The sequence below is a fragment of the Larus michahellis genome, chromosome 4, assembly GCF_964199755.1.
Source record: "Larus michahellis chromosome 4, bLarMic1.1, whole genome shotgun sequence".
NCBI lineage: Eukaryota > Metazoa > Chordata > Aves > Charadriiformes > Laridae > Larus > Larus michahellis.
Window position 1 is genome coordinate 57,441,218 of NC_133899.1, and position 22,059 is coordinate 57,463,276.

Sequence of the window (22,059 nt, forward strand, 5' to 3'; positions counted from 1 at the left end):
GGGAGCCCAGAACTGGACACAGTACTCCAGGTGCGGCCTCACCAAAGCAGAGTAGAGGGGGAGGATGACCTCCCTTGATCTGCTTGCCACACTCTTCTTGATGCACCCGAGGATGCCATTGGCCTTCTTGGCCACCAGGGCACATTGCTGGCTCATGGTCATCCTGCTGTCCACCTGTTCTGTTGTTCTTTATGGATAAAGAAGTATTTCATATACCAAAACATTTGCATTTTCCGCCATGAGTTCTAGTCCATTTCACATCAGTACTTGCCGAAAGTCAATTACCAGGTTTTGTTTTGTGGATTGTGAGAGGTGAATTGCTGGGTCTTGGAATACACGTCATACAGTCAGAATTAACTGGCATCCTCTTTGGTAGTCCATTAAGAGACGCCACTAACTGAATGGGTCCTGAAATTGAAAACACTTATTTTTTATTTAGATATTAAATACATGAAATCAAAAGCACAGAATGAAGACAACATTCTTTTTGTAGATTTTCCAAAAGCAGTAAATCCACATTTACAGGAGAAGATAAAGATGATAAGGAAAAAAACCCTAGACAACAATAATCAATTAAACACTCAAAAATAAAGAAAAAAGAGAAGAAAAAAAAAATCATCCAATTCTAATGGTGAGGTAAAGTGCTCTTTTATGCTCCATTGCACGTCCTGCAGGAACAATAACATTCTTTTGAGAATCAAAACTGAAATCCAGGCATTTTTAGCTCACAGGAAAATATGTGTTTTGATTGAGCATTTATATGAGATTAGAATTCTTAAATATCAGGCTAATTATCCCACATAAAAAAATAATCTTAGAAAGACTTCTGAAAAGTTACATGTGAATAACAGTTGCAGAACAAATTGTAAACCAGACTCTAGTAATTGTAGCTAGCGCAATCAGACCCTCAGCCATCATCAGAATTTCAATCAGCGGAAGGTAAACCCTGTGCAGTGTAGAGGCACAGATATATTAGTATCTGGATATTTTTGTGGCCTTCATTGTCAAGTTGTCTCAAAAACAACAGCAAATATATCATGACAACATAAGGAAAATGAGAGGTGAGATGGGGAAAAAATAATTATTAATATCATTAACCGATAGGAAACCCAGAGTCAAGTAGACTAAGGGCTTGATTATTAGTAAAACTGTAGGAATAGCATGGAATATGTCTCTGAGGCATAGCAAAAGCAGAGTTTCCTACTTTGCCTTTGCTCATTACGGTGATATGTATTCATTACTGACCACTATCTGCTATAGGTTGCTATCATTTCAGTGCTGGTTGTTTCCCTGGCTTGAAGGAGGTGTGGGTGGAAAAGGAGTCAATTCGAAACTCCACTCACTCCTACTCTTTCTTACTTACTTGTTTCTGAAAGAGCAAGTCTTATACCCTCTCGATTCTTTTCATAATCAGAGTCATCATGTGCAATTAATTGGTTTATACATGTTAATAAAGAGAATATGTGACAGACTCAGAAACCAGACATAATTCACTCGAACCCAAACCCTTACTTCAATCCATAGTCTGTCCTCCCTTTGTATTGCCACCAAAGAAGAGTAAAATAAGCATCCATCACTCTCTTTCCAGGTTCAGCACAGTGAGTCTGAGTTTCTGTCCCCTAGGATTTTGCATTGTATGTTTGCACTATCCGGTTTACAAGCTGTTATTTTAGTAGCTGGTGGGACCTCCATTGGTAGATTATCCCCTACTCTTGCTGAAGGATGATGTTGATGTATTAGGTCTTTCCTCTTTGTAACTACCACGATACTACAATGAGCAAGTATGCACTTCACACTTCTCCTCCTGATAATCTATTGGTATAGATCTGTGGTTTCCTTTTAATGTCTGGTTCATTAGACGGTATAAATGTGTGTAGCATTTTTAGCTGTGGTTGAGGAAAGCAGGGAATGTGGAGGTTAAGGTTTATTATGACTGTCATGTTCAGGAACAGAGCGCTATATACCATTTCTGCTCTGAGTCTCTGCACATAACTCCAATTGACACTGGCGTTACGCATTTGCCTGAAAGCTGTTTATCGCCCCGTTTCTATGGGTGATCAGGACAGAATAGATCTGAGTACCAATTATTTTAAACCTCCACGAAACTTTCCATGAAGCAGGGTTAAAGAAATGCTGGCAAAGTATCTAGGAATGTAAAACCCAACAGATAATAGCTCTGTCCCTAAAACCACATGCACAGAGAGACATTAAGAATATTCAACAGTGTCATTTATTATGTAGAGGGCACTATACAGTTGCCCTCCCCTGACACTAGCAATACAAGTGCTTCATGAGGGAATAAACCCCTGAAAGCTTGGTTGCAATTTACTTCTTTACTTCCTGCACATAGTAACAATGATAGTTGAATTGAAAAGCATTTTAAAATTCATAAATATATAAGTAGCCATTATCTAGTGGAAAACATATGTCTGACTATAGGACCTGATCCACTACGCAGTTACTCTAATTTTAAACTAATGTAACTCCATGGTAATCAATGAGGGTGCTGGTGTGCAACTGAAGTAGCACAAAGCAAATAAGGTTTTTAGTACATGTAAAGGTCGTTTTGCTTAAAAGAAGGCCAGCATTTTCATTGTGTGTTTATTATGGGTACCTTAATCCAAATGCTCAGAAAAAGAGGCACTCAGAATAACTGGATACTTTTAAAACCTGTTTGTATTGTGACTGACAAAAAGCTGAGAATATTTAGCTACAGACTCATTTTACAGGGGGAAAAAGGCATGTTGTGTGTTTTTTCTTCCTTTTTGTGGGGTAGAATTTGTTTTTAAAGTAACCGCAGTTAGCTGCTCATTAAGTTAATAAGACGGTGATTTCAGCTAGAATTTGTTTTGATGGTTAAGACAAAACTTCATAGATTGGTTAGTGGAAAGTGAACAGTATGATCTTTATATGTTCATAAATGTAAACAGTTTAAGACCAGAAGGAGACTGTTAAAGCTTTGGTCTGAGCTATTTTCTCTTCAATTTTACCCAAACCCTTTCTGTACTGAGCAGACTTGAAACTGGCTGAAGTTTCTTTTTTTTTTTAAAAAAAGGTATCCCATCTCAATTTTTCTATGAAGTGTTGAGCCCTAATTGTTAATCATTACACTGTTTATTAGTAAAGCAAGTGTGGAAAGCAGAATCAGTAATTCACGATGCTAAGTTTGTGTAAGAACGACAATCTTCCCCGCTGTCCCCCCAATTCCTGTGCACACGTAGTACCGTAGCCTAGGGGATGAACATAGGAGTAACACAAGGCTCTGGTGTTACTTGCACCCTTCTGATAGCTAGGCTTTTTGCGGAGGGTCTGCTGTGGAATTTCAAAAACAATCAGCAAACTTGCACCAGACAAATAAAGTTGCATTCCTTTACATTTTAGATGTGAGAGATAAAACAGACAGAGTGCCATTCAATCCTTTATCGAGGTGACACAACCCCAAAAAGCTTTGATGCTGTCTATTGCAAACCTCATGAGGATTTGAGTAGGAAACAAAATGTGATCAGTTTGTTTGACTCGCCTTTCTAACTACATGAATTCAGAAAGGGTTTCTGTACAATTCTCTTCCCCTCCCTTTATTCTGTGGTTTGCTTTGTTTGCTTGAGTTTAAAACTGCCATTACGTGAAAGTGTTGCAAGTATAAATAATTTAGAAGATAACTCTGTGGGGATACTAATAATATGCCCCTGCCTTTTCTAATAGCAACTCATTACGGTTCTGAGAACTAGTATTCCATAGGAACGCTTACACAACATCACTGTGCCATGGATATTGTGGATGTTGACAGTAAAATAGTTTTGAAATCTATTTAATTAAGTGTATTTTCCTTCTTAAAAATGCCCCTTTTGTTTATGACTTGCACTGCTGCTCTAAATTCTCTAAAAATGCCCAAAGGCTTTTTGAGTGGACAGATAGATGGACAGACAGATACACCCATCTGGTTTTATTATCTTAAGTATTTGGATGTAATACCTTTCCACAATAAGAAGCCACAATGATACAATTATCTAACAATGCACAATTACTTCTAAGGGAAATCTAATCAGTTAATAGATGTTAATAAAGACAAATGTACAAAGGTAATAAGTCGGTCAAACTCGAAGAGTCCTACTCTGTTCGCTCTCGTTTAAAGGAAAGAAAAAGCTTTTAATGGGGCTTCTCTTACTTTTACCCCATCATTTTACAAATTGCTTTGCCAACCCTTCATAGGAAATAGTAATTTTAAGTAGGCCAACATCAAGATCAGGTTGTATGCACTTGGTGGTAATGATAGTGTAGCTGCCCTTTCAGGAGTCAGTAAGTCCAACAGTTGAGTCTTTTTTTTTTCTTCTTTTTTCATATTTTTCTTTAGTCTCCAGTAAATGAATGGGGGCTGTCAGTCTGAAAGACTCTTGCTTAGAGAAATCAAGCTCTTTATCGTGCTAACCTCATCCTGGGGTCTTTCGGAAAGTCATAGGGCAGGCAGGCACTGTTTAAAGCAGTCTTAAGTAAAAGCCTACTTGGTGCTCCGCACACAATAAACAACAGCGACGATTAAACAACTCATGAGAAGTAGCGGCAGCCCTCTCACACAGACATGCTATTTCAGGTCTTGGATCTTTGGACTATATTATGGGGAAAGATACTGATTATAGATAATCATAAACTGTTCAAAGCTACTTTTTTTTTTTTCTTTTTTTTTTAAATAAACATTGAAGAGCTTTATAAAACCATATTCACATCTTCTGTTCTGAAGTGTAGCTATGTTGTCATGATCCTCAGGGCAAATTATTTAGATGTTAAAGGATGCATAGTCCATTTGAACAAAAGAGAACTCAAGAACTGGGAGGAAAGTATGATTTTATGATTTTAAAATACTGTGAAAATCTTCACACTAATAACTATAAGAGAGTCAAAATTACTGAAGAGATGGAACAAGCCACAGCTGCAGCTCCTGCAGAGATTGCTTGGCTAACAAACTATTACATTAAACACAGCATTGCTCAAAAGAAGTTTGTGTTTTAGATAGTATCGTTCAATATAGATGGGTTTATAACCTGGAGAACAAAACTGACAGTGAACCCAGAGCAACATTACTCTCTCAGACATTCTTAAATACAAGTCTTACTTCTCTATATTCCTCTAGGACTCCTAACACATTTATTCCCACTGCCCAAATTCCACATGCATTTCCTAGTGTTGCTCTTTCTCTCACATCTCCAGTGTCTTCCTCTCTTCCTATTTCCACTTCAACGGTATGTCTCTTCTGCTTCTGCCTTCATCTTTTCTCACCTTGACTGTTGTAGTTCCCTTCCCTCAGGACTCTAAGTCCCAGTTCTTCATCCCCCCTGTAATGTGCCAAATGCTGATGCTTCCTTCTCACACACACACCAAAATCACCTCCTACTTTCGGCACTTCAGCAGCTTTCCACTGTCCTTTTCTGGATCCACTTCAAAATTGTCTTTTTTAAAACAATGTCAAAGCCTACTTCCACATAGATGTCTCTTTTTTTTTCATATTCTCCTCTCTACTCTCTGTCTAATGCTGCCCTCCCCTCAGTTCTGCAATCTCAGTTGACAAATCCTTCCTATCTACCATAGCTCCCATCTAAAGAGCCCTTCTGTATCTAAAGAGCCTTTCTGTATCATTGGCTAGCCATATATTTTCTCCTTTGCCTGTACATACTTCTTAATTTCTCTCCATGGAAACTGGTTTGGGACTGAGTTCATGAGGAAGATTAATACTGTATGGCATGCTTAAACAGTTATTATAGAACTGTGCTATATTGGAAGGCCAGAGCATGATCTAGGTAGCACTTGGGATAAATGTGGCAAAGGGGTGAAATGGGTCTTTCAGCCTGGATGCAAAACATGCCCACAAAAATTTTCATTTACCAATTTGTTACCTGTATTTAGTACACCTGAAAAGGAAGTGTAGGCACCCATCTTTGCTGCACATCTTGTCCTAGCAATGAGGTTATTGGAACCGTGAGATTTCTGTTTCAAATTAGGAAGTGGAATTTGATATTATGATGTTTTCATATTTCTTCTTTTGTAGACCCTAGTTTCTCGGACTAAAGGAACAACAGTCCTCTAGATACATGATTTTATTTGACTGTGAACACATGTATCAGGCATCAAAAATTACGCAGCTAATTGGACCACTCGTCTCAGCAGAATTGATTGGTGGTTAAGGGACATACGTAAAATACAGCTGGATTTTTCAACTCAGGCTTCTGTCAAAACCCATTTAGAGTGCTAAATTTTTCTTTGGCTATTGACCACTATATTTGTTTGTATTTATTTTACTGATTCACAGAGCTAATGCATTTCCTGAAATGTCTGCAAGAACTCAGGTGAGACACCACAGGCTATGCTGTCTTAGGCTAGAATTTACTAGGATTAAAGCAGACGTGGCATTACTAGGGTCTGCTAAGCCTCAGGTGATTTATAAAGATATAAAGTGTATCTTTTATGATTACGATGATGCTAAAAATTTTGTGGATGATAATATAGTCACATTGGAAAGACTGAATATAACAACTGGGGAAGAATCAAGAAAAGGAAATGGAAACTAACTCTCCTTCACTAGTTCATCTGAATGGTTGTCTGCATTTGTTGCTTTTATTATTCTGTTTTACATAGATGCAAGTTTACAAGTTTAGATGCATAAAGGCATATTTGATTTCTAAAATAGTTAAATATTACAGGATTTTCACTATCAAATTGTATTATTCCTAGGAATGTACACATGCCATTGATAATTTTAATAATTCAAAGTGAAAAACAAAGAACAGCTTTCCCTCTTCTAACTACTGATTTATCTTCCCAAGTTTTCTTCAGTTTTGGACACAGAATTAAAATTAAAAAAAAAGAGGTTTATTCTATTTATGGTTAATTTCTTCTTAAATTTATTTTTAAATCCTTATGCACACAAGCACAATGCTGAACTACTTTGCTTGAAGACACTGCCTGTGAATTTGGGGCATTTTTTTCTTTTTTTCAAAGGCTTTTTTTGTGTTACATAATGTTCCTATTGACCTTAAATTTTGTGTTTCTTTCAAAGGTTGGTTAAAGATGTTCTAAAACTTTGCTTGAACTTCTTATGAAAGTATTATTATAATACTGGCTTATAAACCAATGAAGCCACAATAAAAGATCTGTGTAGCGTATTTTACAAAATATTTCCTCATGAATATATGTTAGATATGCATATGATCTGAGTTGCATGTGAGTGTCAAGCAGAAACCCTGCAAACTTTAATTTAAACTAATCTTGATCTTTAGCCATCCCTGAATTTTCTAGCACCATCACTTAGCTGCTGCCCAGTCCCGAGATGCCTAAAATCTTTTGTTCCACATATACTTGTTTCCACTGGTGAGCATGTACAAAACTGCTTAGAATGGGATATAACTGAGAAACTTGGAAGTGTAACCACAGCAGTACTGAAAAGTGAGATATTGCCCTGTCCATGGCTATTTTATATAGAAAGGACCTCCAGGACAGAGGAGTAAGAACACAAACACATATATAGTGATCAATAAACAGTAACGTGTTCCAGAGAGACACACAACTTTCCACACAAAATCAGCCTTGCCTCAGTGTATCTCCACAGGGGTCAAATCCAGCCAAAGTTCTTGTCATACATCAGCCATACCAAGCTTTACACAAAAGAGGCAAATGGTACAGGGAGTGCTATACTCAATGGCTCATTGGTTAGAAAATTCACTTGTTAAATAGGATATGTGTTTGCAGGTCTTCTCTTCGTCTTGATTTAAATCTGTCTTAACTGTTCCAAGTGAGTTGAGTTTCCCAATCAATGGGCTATTGAACATAATTTTCCATCTTTACTCTTCTTCACTATCATGCCTTTCTTGTTCTCCTGACTGCCAGTTCTCTTGTGTATGTAACGACTAGTCAGTAGAACAAAATTAAGTCAGAACAAGGGCTTGACTGTACAGCCTCTTGGTTAGGGATCCAACTTCAGACGTGTGAGAGTTAAATGCTGGTTAATTATGACTGTATAATTACTTTGGGTGGAACATCTTCAGAATGAGAACTGAAAGGGCTTTGTTCACTGTACTGAATACCTGGGTGATTCAGATATTCTTCTAGGATGTGACGGACCTATGCTCAAGTCTTTGTTCCAAATCAAGCAGGATAGTGAGGCAAAACTTGATCTCCTTCTTTCCAGACAAATAGTCAAATAATTATGGTGTCAGTTATAAAGAAAAGAGATCTTTATCTCTGTTGTTATAAGAAAGAACAGACCTGTCCTAAGATGTCTGTCTCACTAAAAGGATCCATAGGAATCCTGACTGGACATAAGTGTCTTCCTCTAACTCAGAGATAGAGCATGGTTATGGCAGAAAGTACCTCACTGTTGGGATACGCACATACACAGCAGTAAAAATTATGATGGGATGGGGTATTAAAAAGTACAAATCTACATGCCTAAAGAATTTAGGTAGTTTCAATGTTATATGAGGGCTTTTTTATTTTTTTTTTTTACAAAAAAAATGTAGTTAGGTATCTAAGTCCACCTTCTGGTGATTCCTGGAACATCTAACCAGAGACAGGAATTTCCCTGGAAGCAGAGCACCTACAATTTAGGCAATAGTGTCAACATCCCTTTGCTAATACTGCCTTCTAACTCGGAATTTCACTGAGCACTAGGATTGCCTTTACAGGGCCTATGATGATTTTGATAATAGGGCTTGATCGTTTTGAAAATTTTCCTTATACGTCTGAGTGCTTTACTAGACCAGGCTAAAGTGATCAGCATTGCTGGATACAGCCCTGCAATTACCAGTTTTGTGGGCTCAAATGCAGGTTTATACACATATTTTTAGATGCCTTCACCCCTACGCAGTGCAGGAACAATTAGTGAAATTCTCCTGAAAATTAAGCCTCAACACCCTACCAGTCAGAGCAGTCAGAGTTAATATTGAAATCCATCAGCAACCAGTTATTAAAATTATGTAAGATCACACACAGAGTTTCCAAACTGCTCTCATAAAGAAAGATAAATATTAGATAGGTTATATAGATTGGCTTTCATTTCATAACAGATATCTCAATTGTATGCAAAATAAGGGATAGTGGAACACATTACAGAACTGGCCAGTTTTCATTGAAGAAATATGTGCTCAGTTTCAAGTTTCTTTTTGTGGTGTGGTTTAATTTTCACATGAGATATTTAAGTGGCAGTGAGAGACTCCTCCAGCTACCCATCCTTTAACGACAGGTTACAAGAAAGAAAAATACATTAACAGCCCCCTCTTTAGCTGGGGAAGCCAACAACAACTGAAATGCGGTGCACTTGAGCACAGGCTCCTCCAGTGCTGTTCTCTCTGCCCATAAGCCAGCTGAGTACTGAAATCAGGGGAACCAAACCTTTCAAGTGCTTCAGAAAGCACAAACCTAAGGTTTCAGCCCTTAGCTTGTTCAAAAGAATGAAAACAGCAGAGAGAAAAGACATGGTGTAACATTCACATATATGTCCTCAATCATAGCATATCTGGCCATCCAGGACCCCTGCAGAGCACCGGTAAGCTTTATCACTGACTTGCCGGCTGTACTTTGCAATTATCTCTGGTGAACCGGCAAGGTAGGCTGGGGAGCAAGAGCTGAGCCCCGGGGGAGATGAAGCACTGGTCAGAAAGTATGGGAGCCTGGGATATGGACTGACAGGCTGAGGAAAAGGCTCCACAGAGGCTTTTTAATTTTTTCCATTACATGATTCCAAACCCGTTTGGCTAATAGTAACTAAGACATAAGGATATGTGAAACACATACATATACTAGCAAACTCTCAAAATCGTTTTCAGAGCATTTCCCCCTGATGCTTGTGGGACAGAGAGAACAAAAATTGGGATGAGATACAGGAAAAGCTTCACCAATATGACACTGGGAAGATCCGTAGAATTATGTCTTCATTTTAGCACACTTAAATAATATAGCGGTCCCACAGTTGCACGCTGCTAATACCTTCCATCTCTGTGGAGCACGTATTCCACAACATGACAGGCTGTAGTCTCTTGGTGTCTGTTGTGTTGACACATCTTTAGCCACTAAGCCATTAGACCCTCTGATTTGGTAAAGTCTTGCCACTGGTATTGGAATAATTAAAGGGAAAAAATGAAGCTGATTCTGCATCTACAGAGAGAAAGATTAGTATAAGCAGAATCTTATGTGTAAAGAGCAAAACACAAGAGATACCAGCATGTAGGTATGACTTACTGAGAGGTGATGAGGTGAATCTGGATAAGAGCTATAGCATGGGAGAGGGGGGGATGTATTTATACATAGTGTATTATTTATGCCCATTACTTCTAATTGCCTAACTAGTTCTCTTTCCTCTCACGTATACTTTAGCACCCACCAACCAGAGAAAGATGTCTACAGCTAAATATCTGCCAATTATTATGGACTTTTGCTTAATATTCTATTGTTCCACTGACAGCACAGTTTTTAATATATCATTTTATACTATCCTGTACATCATCATTTTCCTGCCTCCCTTAGGGCCCTGGCTGTAATAGTTCTTATTTATTTCCACAAGCTAACATATATGCAAAAGATCTTGTAGTCATGATGTCGCCCCCACCACCCTCACCTCTTCCCATCTTTGTTTTTGTAATCCTTTTTGTCCGTTTTTAAAGTTAGAGTATAAAGAAGTGTGAACATAGCATGTGCGTAGACACATACCAGGGTCAAATACACAGCTTGCTGTGTGGTTCCCTTCTCTACCCATAAACACACAAGACACTCCTCTCTCGCTCAGCAGCGTTACACTGCAGCTTTTTCTTGTGGCCTGTAGATTTCCTTTTTTAGCAAATAAACTTGAAAACAGAACAGAAAGGAAATAAAGGAAAACTCCCTTGCTATTCCAGTGGGCGAGGCAGGAGTTTAACAGCCCGCGTAGTGACTGATCACCTCACAGAATCTGCTCAGCACCTTCTGAGTCGAAAAGAACTGAACGGAGCATTGACTCCGGGCTGGCAGGGCTGTGGACTGGTTAGTTGCATCAAATGCTATTTCCTAGTGAGTACTCATTTTGCAAAATTCTTTTTTCGAGGAGAATCTGTAACAGTGTAAGCTGGAGGTGGCTGCGACTGCATCGCTGTCTCTGAAACAGAACAAGCATCTTTAGGATCAGCAGTTCTCAAACTTTCAGCAGCGTGTTTCTATAAATATATTTTGGCTGTGGTTTTTTTAAAGTGGGCTCTTCGTATCCAATTTCCTGAGGTCCGTTGGTTGACAGGTAGAAAAATACATATTTTTTTCCTTCAGATTTTAATAACAATGAAAAAGTGTACAAGCTTCATGGTCAAGACAGGACAGTGGGTACAAAAAAAATGTTATCTTAAGGCAAAATTTACTGTCAGGGAAAATGGAACATTCCTTCTGAACTCACGAACTGGTAGTGCATGTGCAGGTTGGTTGTAGATGGTTGCTACAATAAGGCTTCTTTCATACAGGTGTGTTTATGCCCCAGGCTTGCTGGCCACAGTCCATTCCATTTACAGAAGCTGAATTAAACAATAACTACCGCATTGCAAAAAGAAGAAGGAAAAAAAAAAAAAAAAAGGTGAGCGTCAAAGGAGATGCCTGAGAGCTTTGTTAGGGCCAAGAAAAACCCTGTTGCAGTTGTCAGAGCTTGTTGATGTTGCAGAGAACGGCACTTTTTTTTTTCTGCTGGATTTTGTGGTTCTGCCTTAGGAAAGAAAGTAAAATAGAACGGAAGAACAAAGTCCTACTCTATAAATCAGCAGCTGCTCCTTGCCAGATCAAAGGAGTGACATTTTTGCTCCTGGACTACTTGTCCACTTTAGGTGCTTGACAGACAGCTAACAGCTGGCCTGTTACATAGTATAGGAGAGTTGGGCTACATCTTCTTCAGAGTAGATGACAAGCTAATCAGAGATATCCATAGCACAGGACATGTGAGTGCACCTTGATCTCTTCAAACATACCTACTACATAATTGCTAAACACCTTTATGCATTTTTGGCAAGTTGCTACTTAGGTAGTTTCCAGTGAAAAGTAAGAAGGAGAATTAATGTCTTAATCTAATTTGATCAGGGAAGTTAAACAGATGTTAAATTTGTTGACAATTCTCCTTTTTGGGTCAATTGAGAATTGGCTAAAAAATGTATTACGAAACAGTTAAAAAGATGTGTAAAATACTTCAATGTGATATTACTCTAAAACTACACTTTAAAAAAAAAAAGTTACCTACAATGCGCCCCCTCAACTCCTATGTAAGAAACTAGATAAGCTGTTTGTTTTCAAGACTGTTGGACCCTCATTAGTTTTGAAAATCTTCTCCTATGAGTTTAAGAGGATAAATTAACGCATCTTTAAATGCATGAGTTACTTAAGATTTTATAGATCTGTTATCTACCTTTAACATGGATATCTAAGTGCCAGCAAATCAAAGTGCATGCCAAATTAACTGAAATTGTATTTAGCATCTCCATAAGACGTATGTATACAAACCTGGAATTTTAATGTCAGTAGTAAAAATTTCAAAGTGATTCAGTTTCTAGTTGATTCCCATCTGCAATAAATCAAGTACAGGATGAGGTTATATACTACAGCTTATGTCTATTGACTTTGCATTTTATCTGTAAGATATGAATAGCTAAGGAAGTATGTCTGCTTGTCTCCTCCCTTCCTTTCAAGTACCTTTAAAAGATCATTTTTACAGTGCGTGATAAATAACTGTATATGAATAATCTGATGGCACTCGTGGAGGAGCAACAGCCATGGCCGGTGTGCGTTACCTGGCTTCAGGTACGACTGCGTGCACGGAAAGGCGCCTGTTCCCAGCCAGAAACCCGGGGGGGGGAATAAGGGATGATCCTTTTCCACCTAAAGCTGAGGTTTCTTGAGATCGTGTGAGGAAACCTCTGCCCACCCGGTGGCACCTGTGGGTGTGGGCCCGCAGCTCCTCACCACCTGGGCGCTGACAGACACACGTACCTCCTCCATGGCCGGGTCTCACGGCCGGGGCAGCCCAATCCCCACCTTTGCCCCCAGTAAAACCAGAGCACGGCCATACCTGGATCTCTGGGCGCCGAGGAGGCGGCCGTGCCCCCGGGGCAGCGGCACCCCCGGCCCCGGCCCGGCGGCGGTGCTCTGGCCCCACCTGATGGCGCCCCGCCGCACAGCGGGAGGCCTCACAGGGGGCCACCGGAGCCTGAAAGCCGGGGCGAGCCCAGTTTGGCAGCAGGGACCGGCAGCCCTCCCGTTGCCAGCGTTCCTGGGTACCGACCCCAAGCGCAGGCTGGCTTCGGCCTCGGGGCTGGGCCCTCCCTTCGGCCTCGAGGCTGGGCACTCCCGGCCATGGGAGCAGCAGGGCGCAGGCCAGCAGGGGAGCCAGGTGGCCGTGGGGCCTCCATGTTTGTGAGGGAGCATCAGGGAGCCCTGACTGTGACTGGGGCCTCCTGGATGCCTGCTTTCGTTGTAGGGAAAGGGTCCTGCACCCAAGCCCCTGCCGCGGGGGTGAAGGCAGGGTGGCTTCCCAGGGTCTGTCCTGCCATGCAGGTGCTCCCCATGACAGGCCTTCCTGGGCAGAGCCAAATCGTTCCCCCCCCCACCCCACTCCCAAGAGGTAATCTGGTAACCAAGAGTTACATGTTTAACGAGACGGATTTTCTCTGAGGTGAATAGATGCCCGTCTTGCCAATTCTCATGATTTTATCACAAGGCTCAAGTTATTTCATGTTAACTCGAGGTCCCGGCTCCAGGAGACAATGTTTACGTGAGAAATCTTTTCAAGTAAGTTTCTAGATTTTGTGGCTGAGAAGAGCCGTTTAAAAATGTGGCGCAACGACTGAAAAACGCGCAAAGTAAACACCAAGAAAAGCGCTGTTTAAATGACTGCTTTTTTAGGACAGTCTCGCAGTTATGGGACGGGCAAATTTCACGATTTCCAACAACTGGCAGCTCCGAGTGGCATAACGTATTTTTAGGCACTCCAACATAAACATACAAGATGCGGCAGAGGTCTTCGGGGCGGTTAGTGCCTGCCTCAGGCTGCCGCAGGCACCCAGCTTAGTTGCTCTCTGTCATCTTCTGGAGCCTTCTCTCCACCAAACATGGATATTGACTGAGGTCCTCTGAACCACACCTTTGACAGATGCGAGATGTCTAAATTAGCTCAAGAAAATCAGTTTAAGCAGCCCATAACCCCCCTTCTCATTCCAAAAGCTGTGTGAAGTTTTGTCAGGGAATGAACCTGCCTGTCCCTCCCTCTTCCTCTCAAAACCAATCGTGTAAGTGACTCCATTTCTCAATATTCATGACTTAGGGAAGCCTTGTTTAGATGGCTCATTTCCAGGTGACTAACTCAGCTTTTTTAATTTCCTATAAGGAATGCTGCAAATAAGAGTTGGTAACCAGGTGCGGCATAGATTCAGTGAAGCGTAAACAAGGACTTTTTCAACTATTTTCGTACACACATGTACAGAAGGACGCCTAAACCTAATTCTGTCAGTTGAGAATGCATATCGGAGGGAGAAGTTAAATAAACTAAGATAACTAGATTTTACTTGCTCAGATAAAAGTTTGGGTGACAGACAAAAACTGCGGGGTGTGGGGGGGTGTATGTTGATAAAAGTGTTTCTGCAAATTAGTCTTTTGTAATGCATTCTTTCAGACTGCTCTGATCTGCTCAAGACTTCTGAAATGATTCTTTCAGCCTGGGAAAGAAGTCATTTTCTAGGTTACTTATGAAAACATTTTTTGTGACTTAGATGTAATATTTCATTGGTTATTTTTCCTTCCAAATTAGGGCATTCTTGGGCAACAAGGGATCAGTGTAGTATATACTCTTGAGCTAAACACTGACATGTCCAAATACTGAAATATCATTTAGGCAAGGATTTATTTTCCCATCCAAGGTGAAAACATTTGGATTATTTTTTAGAATGCATTCTTAGGCTCTTACTCAGCAAAACATTGAAGCAGGTGCTTAAACCTCATTTATTCACCAAGCTCAGCTCCCATTTACCTAGGTTTAATAAGAGCTGAGCTTCTAATCTAGAATTGTCAGGTTTTTGAAAAATCTTGCTAGACTGTTCCTCTGGGTACCTAAAAGTTTTGAAAATTGGCTTTACATTCAGATGACAGAAAATAAGCAATTTTAACCCTACATTACTAGTGCTATTGTTGTTATTTTTATTTTTATTATTTCTGTCACTAAACCTGTGAGAATGTTCATTTAGTATCTCTGTTCTTTTCAAGTCTTTTGGGGCTAAAATCTAAATTGAGGCAAAACTTTCCTTGACATTAATCCTTTTAGAGAACTGATTGTAAATTCATCTCAAAAATTTGTTTATTTCTCTGTTTTTCACATAAAGAATTGAGAACTTATTTATGCAGTGGCTGGTTTGTTAAATAAATGCAATATTTTAACATATTCTGGGATGGATATTTTAAGTGGAAATCCAGATTGAAGATTGATACTGAAAAGTTTTGAGTTGTTCCTGGTGGCTCCATGTTGTTCCTCAGTCTCTCAGAAGGAGCAACATATTCTGCTGTGGGGGACTGGTACAGTTTTGCACCAGTTCATCTCACAGAAGATATTAGACGCATAGACAAGTGCCTGGAGTTAAATACCACTCTCTACTTGAGTTCAGATTAGACTCCAAGTTAGGGATGAGTTGTAGTTTCCTAAGCTTTCATGCAATTCATCCTCCTGAAGCAAGACCTGTTGTGACCCTACGTACTTAAAGTGGATTTTCCATGATAGCTGTAGAGTAAAGCTGGAGATGTTTCTAATTCTGATTACCAATCAGTACAGCCACTAACAGTTCATATCAAGAGCTAATCTTACCTACATTCAGTTATGGAGTGGTCACTGTTTTGAAATACACGTACAGTATGTACAAGAAAGAGAGTGGAAACAACAACAAAATTATTTTTGAATGTGCCAGACTTGAGCAAGCACACTAAGATCTCTCTATTTGCTGGTAACTCTTTTGCACTTTGCAGAAATATCTCTTGTGATTTTATCTGAACATTATTTATTATAAAAATAAAATGTATTATGTAAATGCGAGTTTAACATCATTTGATATGACTTGAGATGAAATATGATAAATACATAGAGAAGATTAATTACAGGACTACTTCCTATATAATACAGAAAACATGTTTATTTTGGACAAAGAAAACCAAGGCTCTATTTGAAGAGATGCAATTAAATGCATATATTTAGATTATATTGTCATGCTAATTAGCAATGGTAGGAACCAATTAGGACTAGGGCTACCAAATCACCAGACTACATTGCATATTCACTAGTATACCTTTAGTGCTCTGCTGTTTTTTGAAAGAAGCAGATAAAAATGAAATGTGTTCTTTTGAAAGTCCATATTGTTGTGCATTTTGAGCCAAATCTTGTTCGTTGTGCTTTCATAAATTGTCCCACAAAAGTTACCGGAACTACTTGTGCGAGAAAGAGAGGCTCTGGCTGTAGGAAATATATGTTGCTGCTTTAGGTAGCAATTACAGAAAAATACAAGATGGAAAAAAAGCTTCTTTCGATTCAAACGGCTATTGTTTGAATAAGCGAGGTCGGTAATCTGTCATTTGCAAAATGCTGGAAGTGCGATTTTCATTAAACGCACTATGTCAATGACATGTATTTCTCAACATTACACACCTCATTTATCATTCTGGAATGAGGGCCGGGTACCATATGAATGTAGAGTTTGTGAAGGTATCGCCTCGCAGCCCTGGAGGCTGATGACCCCTCTTTATCTACACAGCAGGTAAGGCACAAACAGTGGCAATGTGAGCTCTCTCTGCGGTCCCCTGCCAGTGTGCCTGACTGCTAAGCTGGGGGAACAAAGGAAAGATAGCATATGGATAGCAGATTGTAGGAGCGCTGAAAGAGGACTGAGGAAATCTATGTTGGGTGTGTGGCTCTGCCAAAGATCTCTTGTATGACTTTGGCCTTGTCACTTAATCTCCTTCTGTCTCCGTTCCCCTTTGCAAACAGGGAGAAGGCGTTTCTCCTCTCCCCCAGGCTTTGCCTGGAAATCTGTTCAGACCCTGAGTTCTCTTGGACGGTGTGCTTGTGCAGCACGGGGTGGAGTAAGACTGAGCTTCACTGGGTCCCCTCACTGCTGCTATCATCCAAATAATAGGAATTACTATTAACAGAAGAGTAACAAAGAAATCCATGTCTTGTTGATAGATTTTACTCATCTTTTCAGGCCATTCAATCTTTGGCCTCTGGGTGAAGGGTATGAACAAGGCAGGCAATTAGTGTCAGGAGCAGAGCTGTGAATTCTTCTTTTATAGGGTTCCAAATAATGCTGGAAATAGTGGCATTGGTGTTCTCTTTTTTCACCTGTCTCTTAATGCCTTTTTAAGACATTTGTGCCAAAATAACATCACAGTGTTTCTGCAATACACGAACTCAAGTGCTGTGCAAAAGGCTGTATTTTGCTTTACTTTGGCCCTGGAGATGACTCCCTGAGGGATTCAAAAAAAGCCCTCCAAAAAAAATGCAAAGGTTAGGGCAGGGACTACGGTTTCTACGTCTCTATTATGCACTGTGCATATTTATGGGGCAGTATAAAGAATAAATAATAATCCACAAACACTGCATTCTGTGCCCTTGTCTACCAATTGTGCTGATGCATTATGTGATGTAGCTACTGCTAATGAAACTAGGATCTGATTTTTAGCTTCACCTGAAAGCTATATCTGTTTTGCACCTGTGATTTTGCAAATATAAATAATTTCACATGTAATTTTTCAGACATACCCACTGGTGGGTATAACCGATGCCATTTACAGACAGGATTTTTCAGAGGAGCCGTAGAAATGGAATTTCAAAATGATCTGGATGCCCAAAGCCTCTGCACTCCTATATCTTTCTAAGTATATGACAGTGCGTCTTCTCTTCAGACAAAGTGTTGCTGGTCTAGAGGACATCATTTGCACCTGCGGTTCTGCACGTGTGCAAAAGAAAAATGGAGAAATAATAAAATCAGAAATCAAACCCATGTGCTATATTTTGCAAGATTTACTGGACAAACGTGATCATTTCTTTTTTTTTTTCTGCAGGGAGACAAAGATTGGGGGACTCACTATTAGGGCTTTAACTCTCATTTCCAAAACTGCTAGTGAATTGCCTGTATGTAGAGTTCACAGTGAAAGGCTGGCTTTATTCACATCAGTGGAACGAAATAAGGCCAAGCTCTTTGGGGAGAGAATGGCTGGGCAAGATTGGGTTTTCAACACCCGTCCCAAAAGGCTTCTTCTGTGGTGGCTGTCAAATGTGTGAGACTGGGGTGGAGTACCCCAGTCTGCTGCTGGTGGAGGTAAAGCAGTTGTCACCTGAAACCCTTGAAGACTTAGAATTTTCTTAATGCTCTGCCTTGTTGTGCGAGCCCATTGAAAGAACACTTCAGAGGGCACCCATTTCTTGCTAATGTAAACTTTCTGAGGAGTATCCAAAGATATGACCTCTGGGTGAACCTTTAACCTTCCCCTTAATTATTTGTTTGAAGACAGTGTCGAGTTCTCCTGCTGAGAGCCAAGGCCCATAATGCTTCGCAGCCTTGTGAGCCGGGGTGTGTGTGCGGGGAAGTGGAGAGGGACATAAATAAGGGGACCACCAGATGTAAATAATAAAAGTGGTCGGGGTTTAAATAAGAAACGAAAAAGCAATTTGGTTTCCCTGAAGAGTGGCCTGATTGAAGAAAAGGGGTTAGTAAGACGGAAAGCGTGTGCGTGTGGGGGGATGTTTCTGTTGTCTGTGATTTTTTACAGGCCTAAATAAGCGTTCATTCCATTCTTTAAAACCTTGCCATCTGTATACACCATTAGAAGCTCATAGGAGAAGAGAAAACAGTCTTATCAGGCTTTCCTGTTAATCTCTATTGGCCTTAACTTTAGCTGATAAAAGGCGTGCTGGATGGAGGAGGTTCAGGTCAGGCTCCATTTGGTCAGCGCGGTAACGTTGCTGGAAAGTAGCTCAGCAAATTAAGTCCTATCGGGGGACCTTTGTCTTTGAGGACAGAAGCATCCTCGAAATCACCGCGCTGGGGTAGGAGATGCCTTCGCTGCGCCGCAGTCAGAAGGGAATAAACAACTACATCGACTGTGTCTGAGTTTTTATTTCAATACCTGAAGTCATGACTAATTCTGAGGCAGGATGACATTTCTGACAACTGAATTATACTTTTCCTAAAGAATAAAGAATGTCTTTCGGATGTAAACAGAGAGATGCAAAAGAGCCCTTTAGTGTTACTTGTAGCATTTATGCATCTGTCTAATGAAATTTCCACGACTGTGATTACGGAAGATGCAATCGAAGGTGTGCCACTGTCTTTTATTATCTGCAGAGGAATTTAACCGGGAGGCGGGAGGGAGGGAAGGAGGGAGGGAGGGAAGCGCGACAAAAGGCCTTGCGGAGTTGATGCTATATAAAGGCTAGCAATTTACTAAATGAGCAGATGAACTTAGTTTTCAGTTAACTGACTGAAAGACTTCGCGAGGCGTTGGATCGGGCCCAATGGCAATTATTGGAGGCTGGTTTGGATGATGGGCATGTTAGTATTTCTGAAGAGGATTAAACACTAGTATTCGACTTCATTAGCACTCCTTAAGGGTCACCAGCCGAAAGCCTGAGCTGTGAAATAGCACACAAAACCTGCGCGAAGGCTCCGGAGTGTTCTCAAACACAAAGAGGGGGGACAAAAACAAGCGTGGCTCCTGAGTGATAGAAAATTGCCCTGTTTTGAAAGAAACCCTGTGAATAGGCAAGTTTTAAAATTATTTTAGGGAAATTAATTTGGCTTAGCTTGTGCCGATGTGGATCGCTGCGCATTAAGCTAATAAGAAATATGCAAGCACTTATTTTTGGATTACCAGCAAAATTAAATCCAGGCTCTGCGGCCAACTAACTGCCTTTACCAGTGCTCAAAAGCCTCGGCAACCGCCCCGGTTTGAGATAAAAAAAAAAAAAAAGGCTATTTTGGGACTAATATTAACCACATGTACCTGCGACTGGGGGTTTCTAAGGAGTTGAAAGGTGCCTGCGCGTAGGGCGGGCGGTGGCCTTGCGCCGGGTGTCCCCGCTCCCGGCCGCAGAGGTCGTCCCCAGCTGGCACTGACCTGCCGACGACCCCCGGCTCTGCGGGCTCCGACCCCGGGAGCTGCAGAAGAGCAGAAGTCTTTCTGGGCCGGCACTTATTGCTGCCGCGCTGGTGATAAAACTTCAGACAGCCTAATTGATGGCTTTGCTGACCTACCGGTACCTTGTGAAAGCACGGAGTGGCAAAGCCTGGTCCTCATTTATGGCCAGCTGCAAGGGGAGCTGGAACCCGAGGATGGAAAGGAAGGGGGGGGAAAGTCTCCCAGCCTGTGAACTTTAACCAGGTTCCGAGCCACTCGAAGAAGTTAAAGAAACAATTGTCTTTTAACACAAGTTTTCGGGCGCATTTACTTGTTCAAAGCCTTCTGGCAAATCCAGCTTTAAGCTGGCTAGTCAGATAAGCGTGTTACCGGTTACAGTTTCTGAGCACTTAGAGGAAAATCCTTTAAAGTGAAATTATACTCTTTTAAAAAAGCAAGGCGAAGAAAAAACACGTTGCCGCACCACGCTAAAATCCTGTCAGTTTTAAAGCAGAGGTGTTCTCAAAACAGAGAAGCAAGCTGATGAAAGGACTTCTATTCTTTGTATTCTGTTGCAGGTTTATTAATGCCAGAAGAAGAATAGTACAGCCTATGATTGACCAGTCAAATCGAGCAGGCAAGTTCCAAGTAGTATCTGTATTCAAGTCCCACAGGCGCAAATCCTCATCAAGTTATTCTTCAGGAGTCCCATCACCTGGTAAATAAATGCTCCAACCAGGCATTCTGGGAGATTATTTTTTTTTTCTTATGTCCCCAGAATTCCACTGTAGGAAGCAACTTCACTAATTGGTGCTAATTGGAGATTTCCCACCCTGACTCTACTGAAACTGCTTTTTATTTTCTCTCTGAATTGGTAATTGGGTACAAGTAGTAGTGCCACAAGCAGTTTGTTTGACTGTGAGCTCTTGAATTACTCATTGCTTGTCTGCATCCAATCAGCAGGACAATCTCATTTTCTTGCTACCCACAACTCCTTGGTGTATGCATTGCTTTCACTTCTGGAAGGCGAGCTGTAAAACTCATTGTATCCATTCATTTGCTTTGACTATTCACAATATGCTACTAATGCGGCACGGTACCATACTGCCAGAAAATATTAAAAGATTATTACCTTTGTTTAAGAATGCACCAGATATGTTCCCAGTAAAACATATGATTTTTGTAACAATACCTTTTCTCCGTTTCTATTAAAGCACTCGGAATATGTAACTCTTTACACAACAACTGGTGCCGTGTTAATCATTCCACTTTGTAATATGCATTTCCTCGGCATACTAGGGAGTTGTGGTTTCCTGCCATGAGGTTATGGGATAAAACTGTTCTCCATGTGGTGATGACTGTTGTCACTAACAAGGGCTTTAACTTGATGGTGATTTCGCCTGCTGCTTCACTTTAAAGGTTTTCGAAAAGGTTATTAATCCTTTGGGAAACTCTTCCCGTGTAGCATTAAATTTCTTTTTCATTAACAGGTGAAAAAGGGGGAAAACACTAACTCAACTAACCATGCAAAACGTTAAGCCAAATACAAAGTCTATGCGTAAATAGGAAAAGCCATGTCCAGATTTTCCCCACTCGTTCTAGAGTAGGTGAGAGTGGTTTTATACGTTTTATTGAGTTTCACCATAAGTACCCTGTATCACAGGTGCCAGATTCGCAACTTCATGTAATTAGAGAGGAATAGAATAGGTACTTACTTCATTAAGAAAAAACACATAGCACTGCAACGGGCTTCCGCTGTTTTGCGTTAAAGGTAAGTAAAGAAACAGATCCTAAGCGAGTGAACTGACTTGACAAACTTGTTTATTGGGCCCCCCTATAGCATTTTTATTCTATAGTCCTGGTAACATAATCAGCTCATAAAAAGCACAACCTGAGCTTAAAGTGACAGCCAAGATATTGTATATAGCGTTT

At 40.5% G+C, this 22,059-nt stretch overlaps 1 protein-coding gene across 13 annotated transcripts in view; it reads left to right on the forward strand.

Moving 5' to 3' along the window:
* Nucleotides 1–22,059, forward strand: part of MEIS2 (Meis homeobox 2) — a 177,222-nt gene that overhangs the window by 149,901 nt on the left and 5,262 nt on the right. For all 13 annotated transcript variants that reach the window (XM_074585019.1, XM_074585022.1, XM_074585024.1 and 10 more), the window contains one exon: nucleotides 20,706–20,764. In XM_074585019.1, coding sequence (XP_074441120.1) covers nucleotides 20,706–20,764 — 59 coding nt within the window. The remainder of the gene's footprint in view (nucleotides 1–20,705; nucleotides 20,765–22,059) is intronic.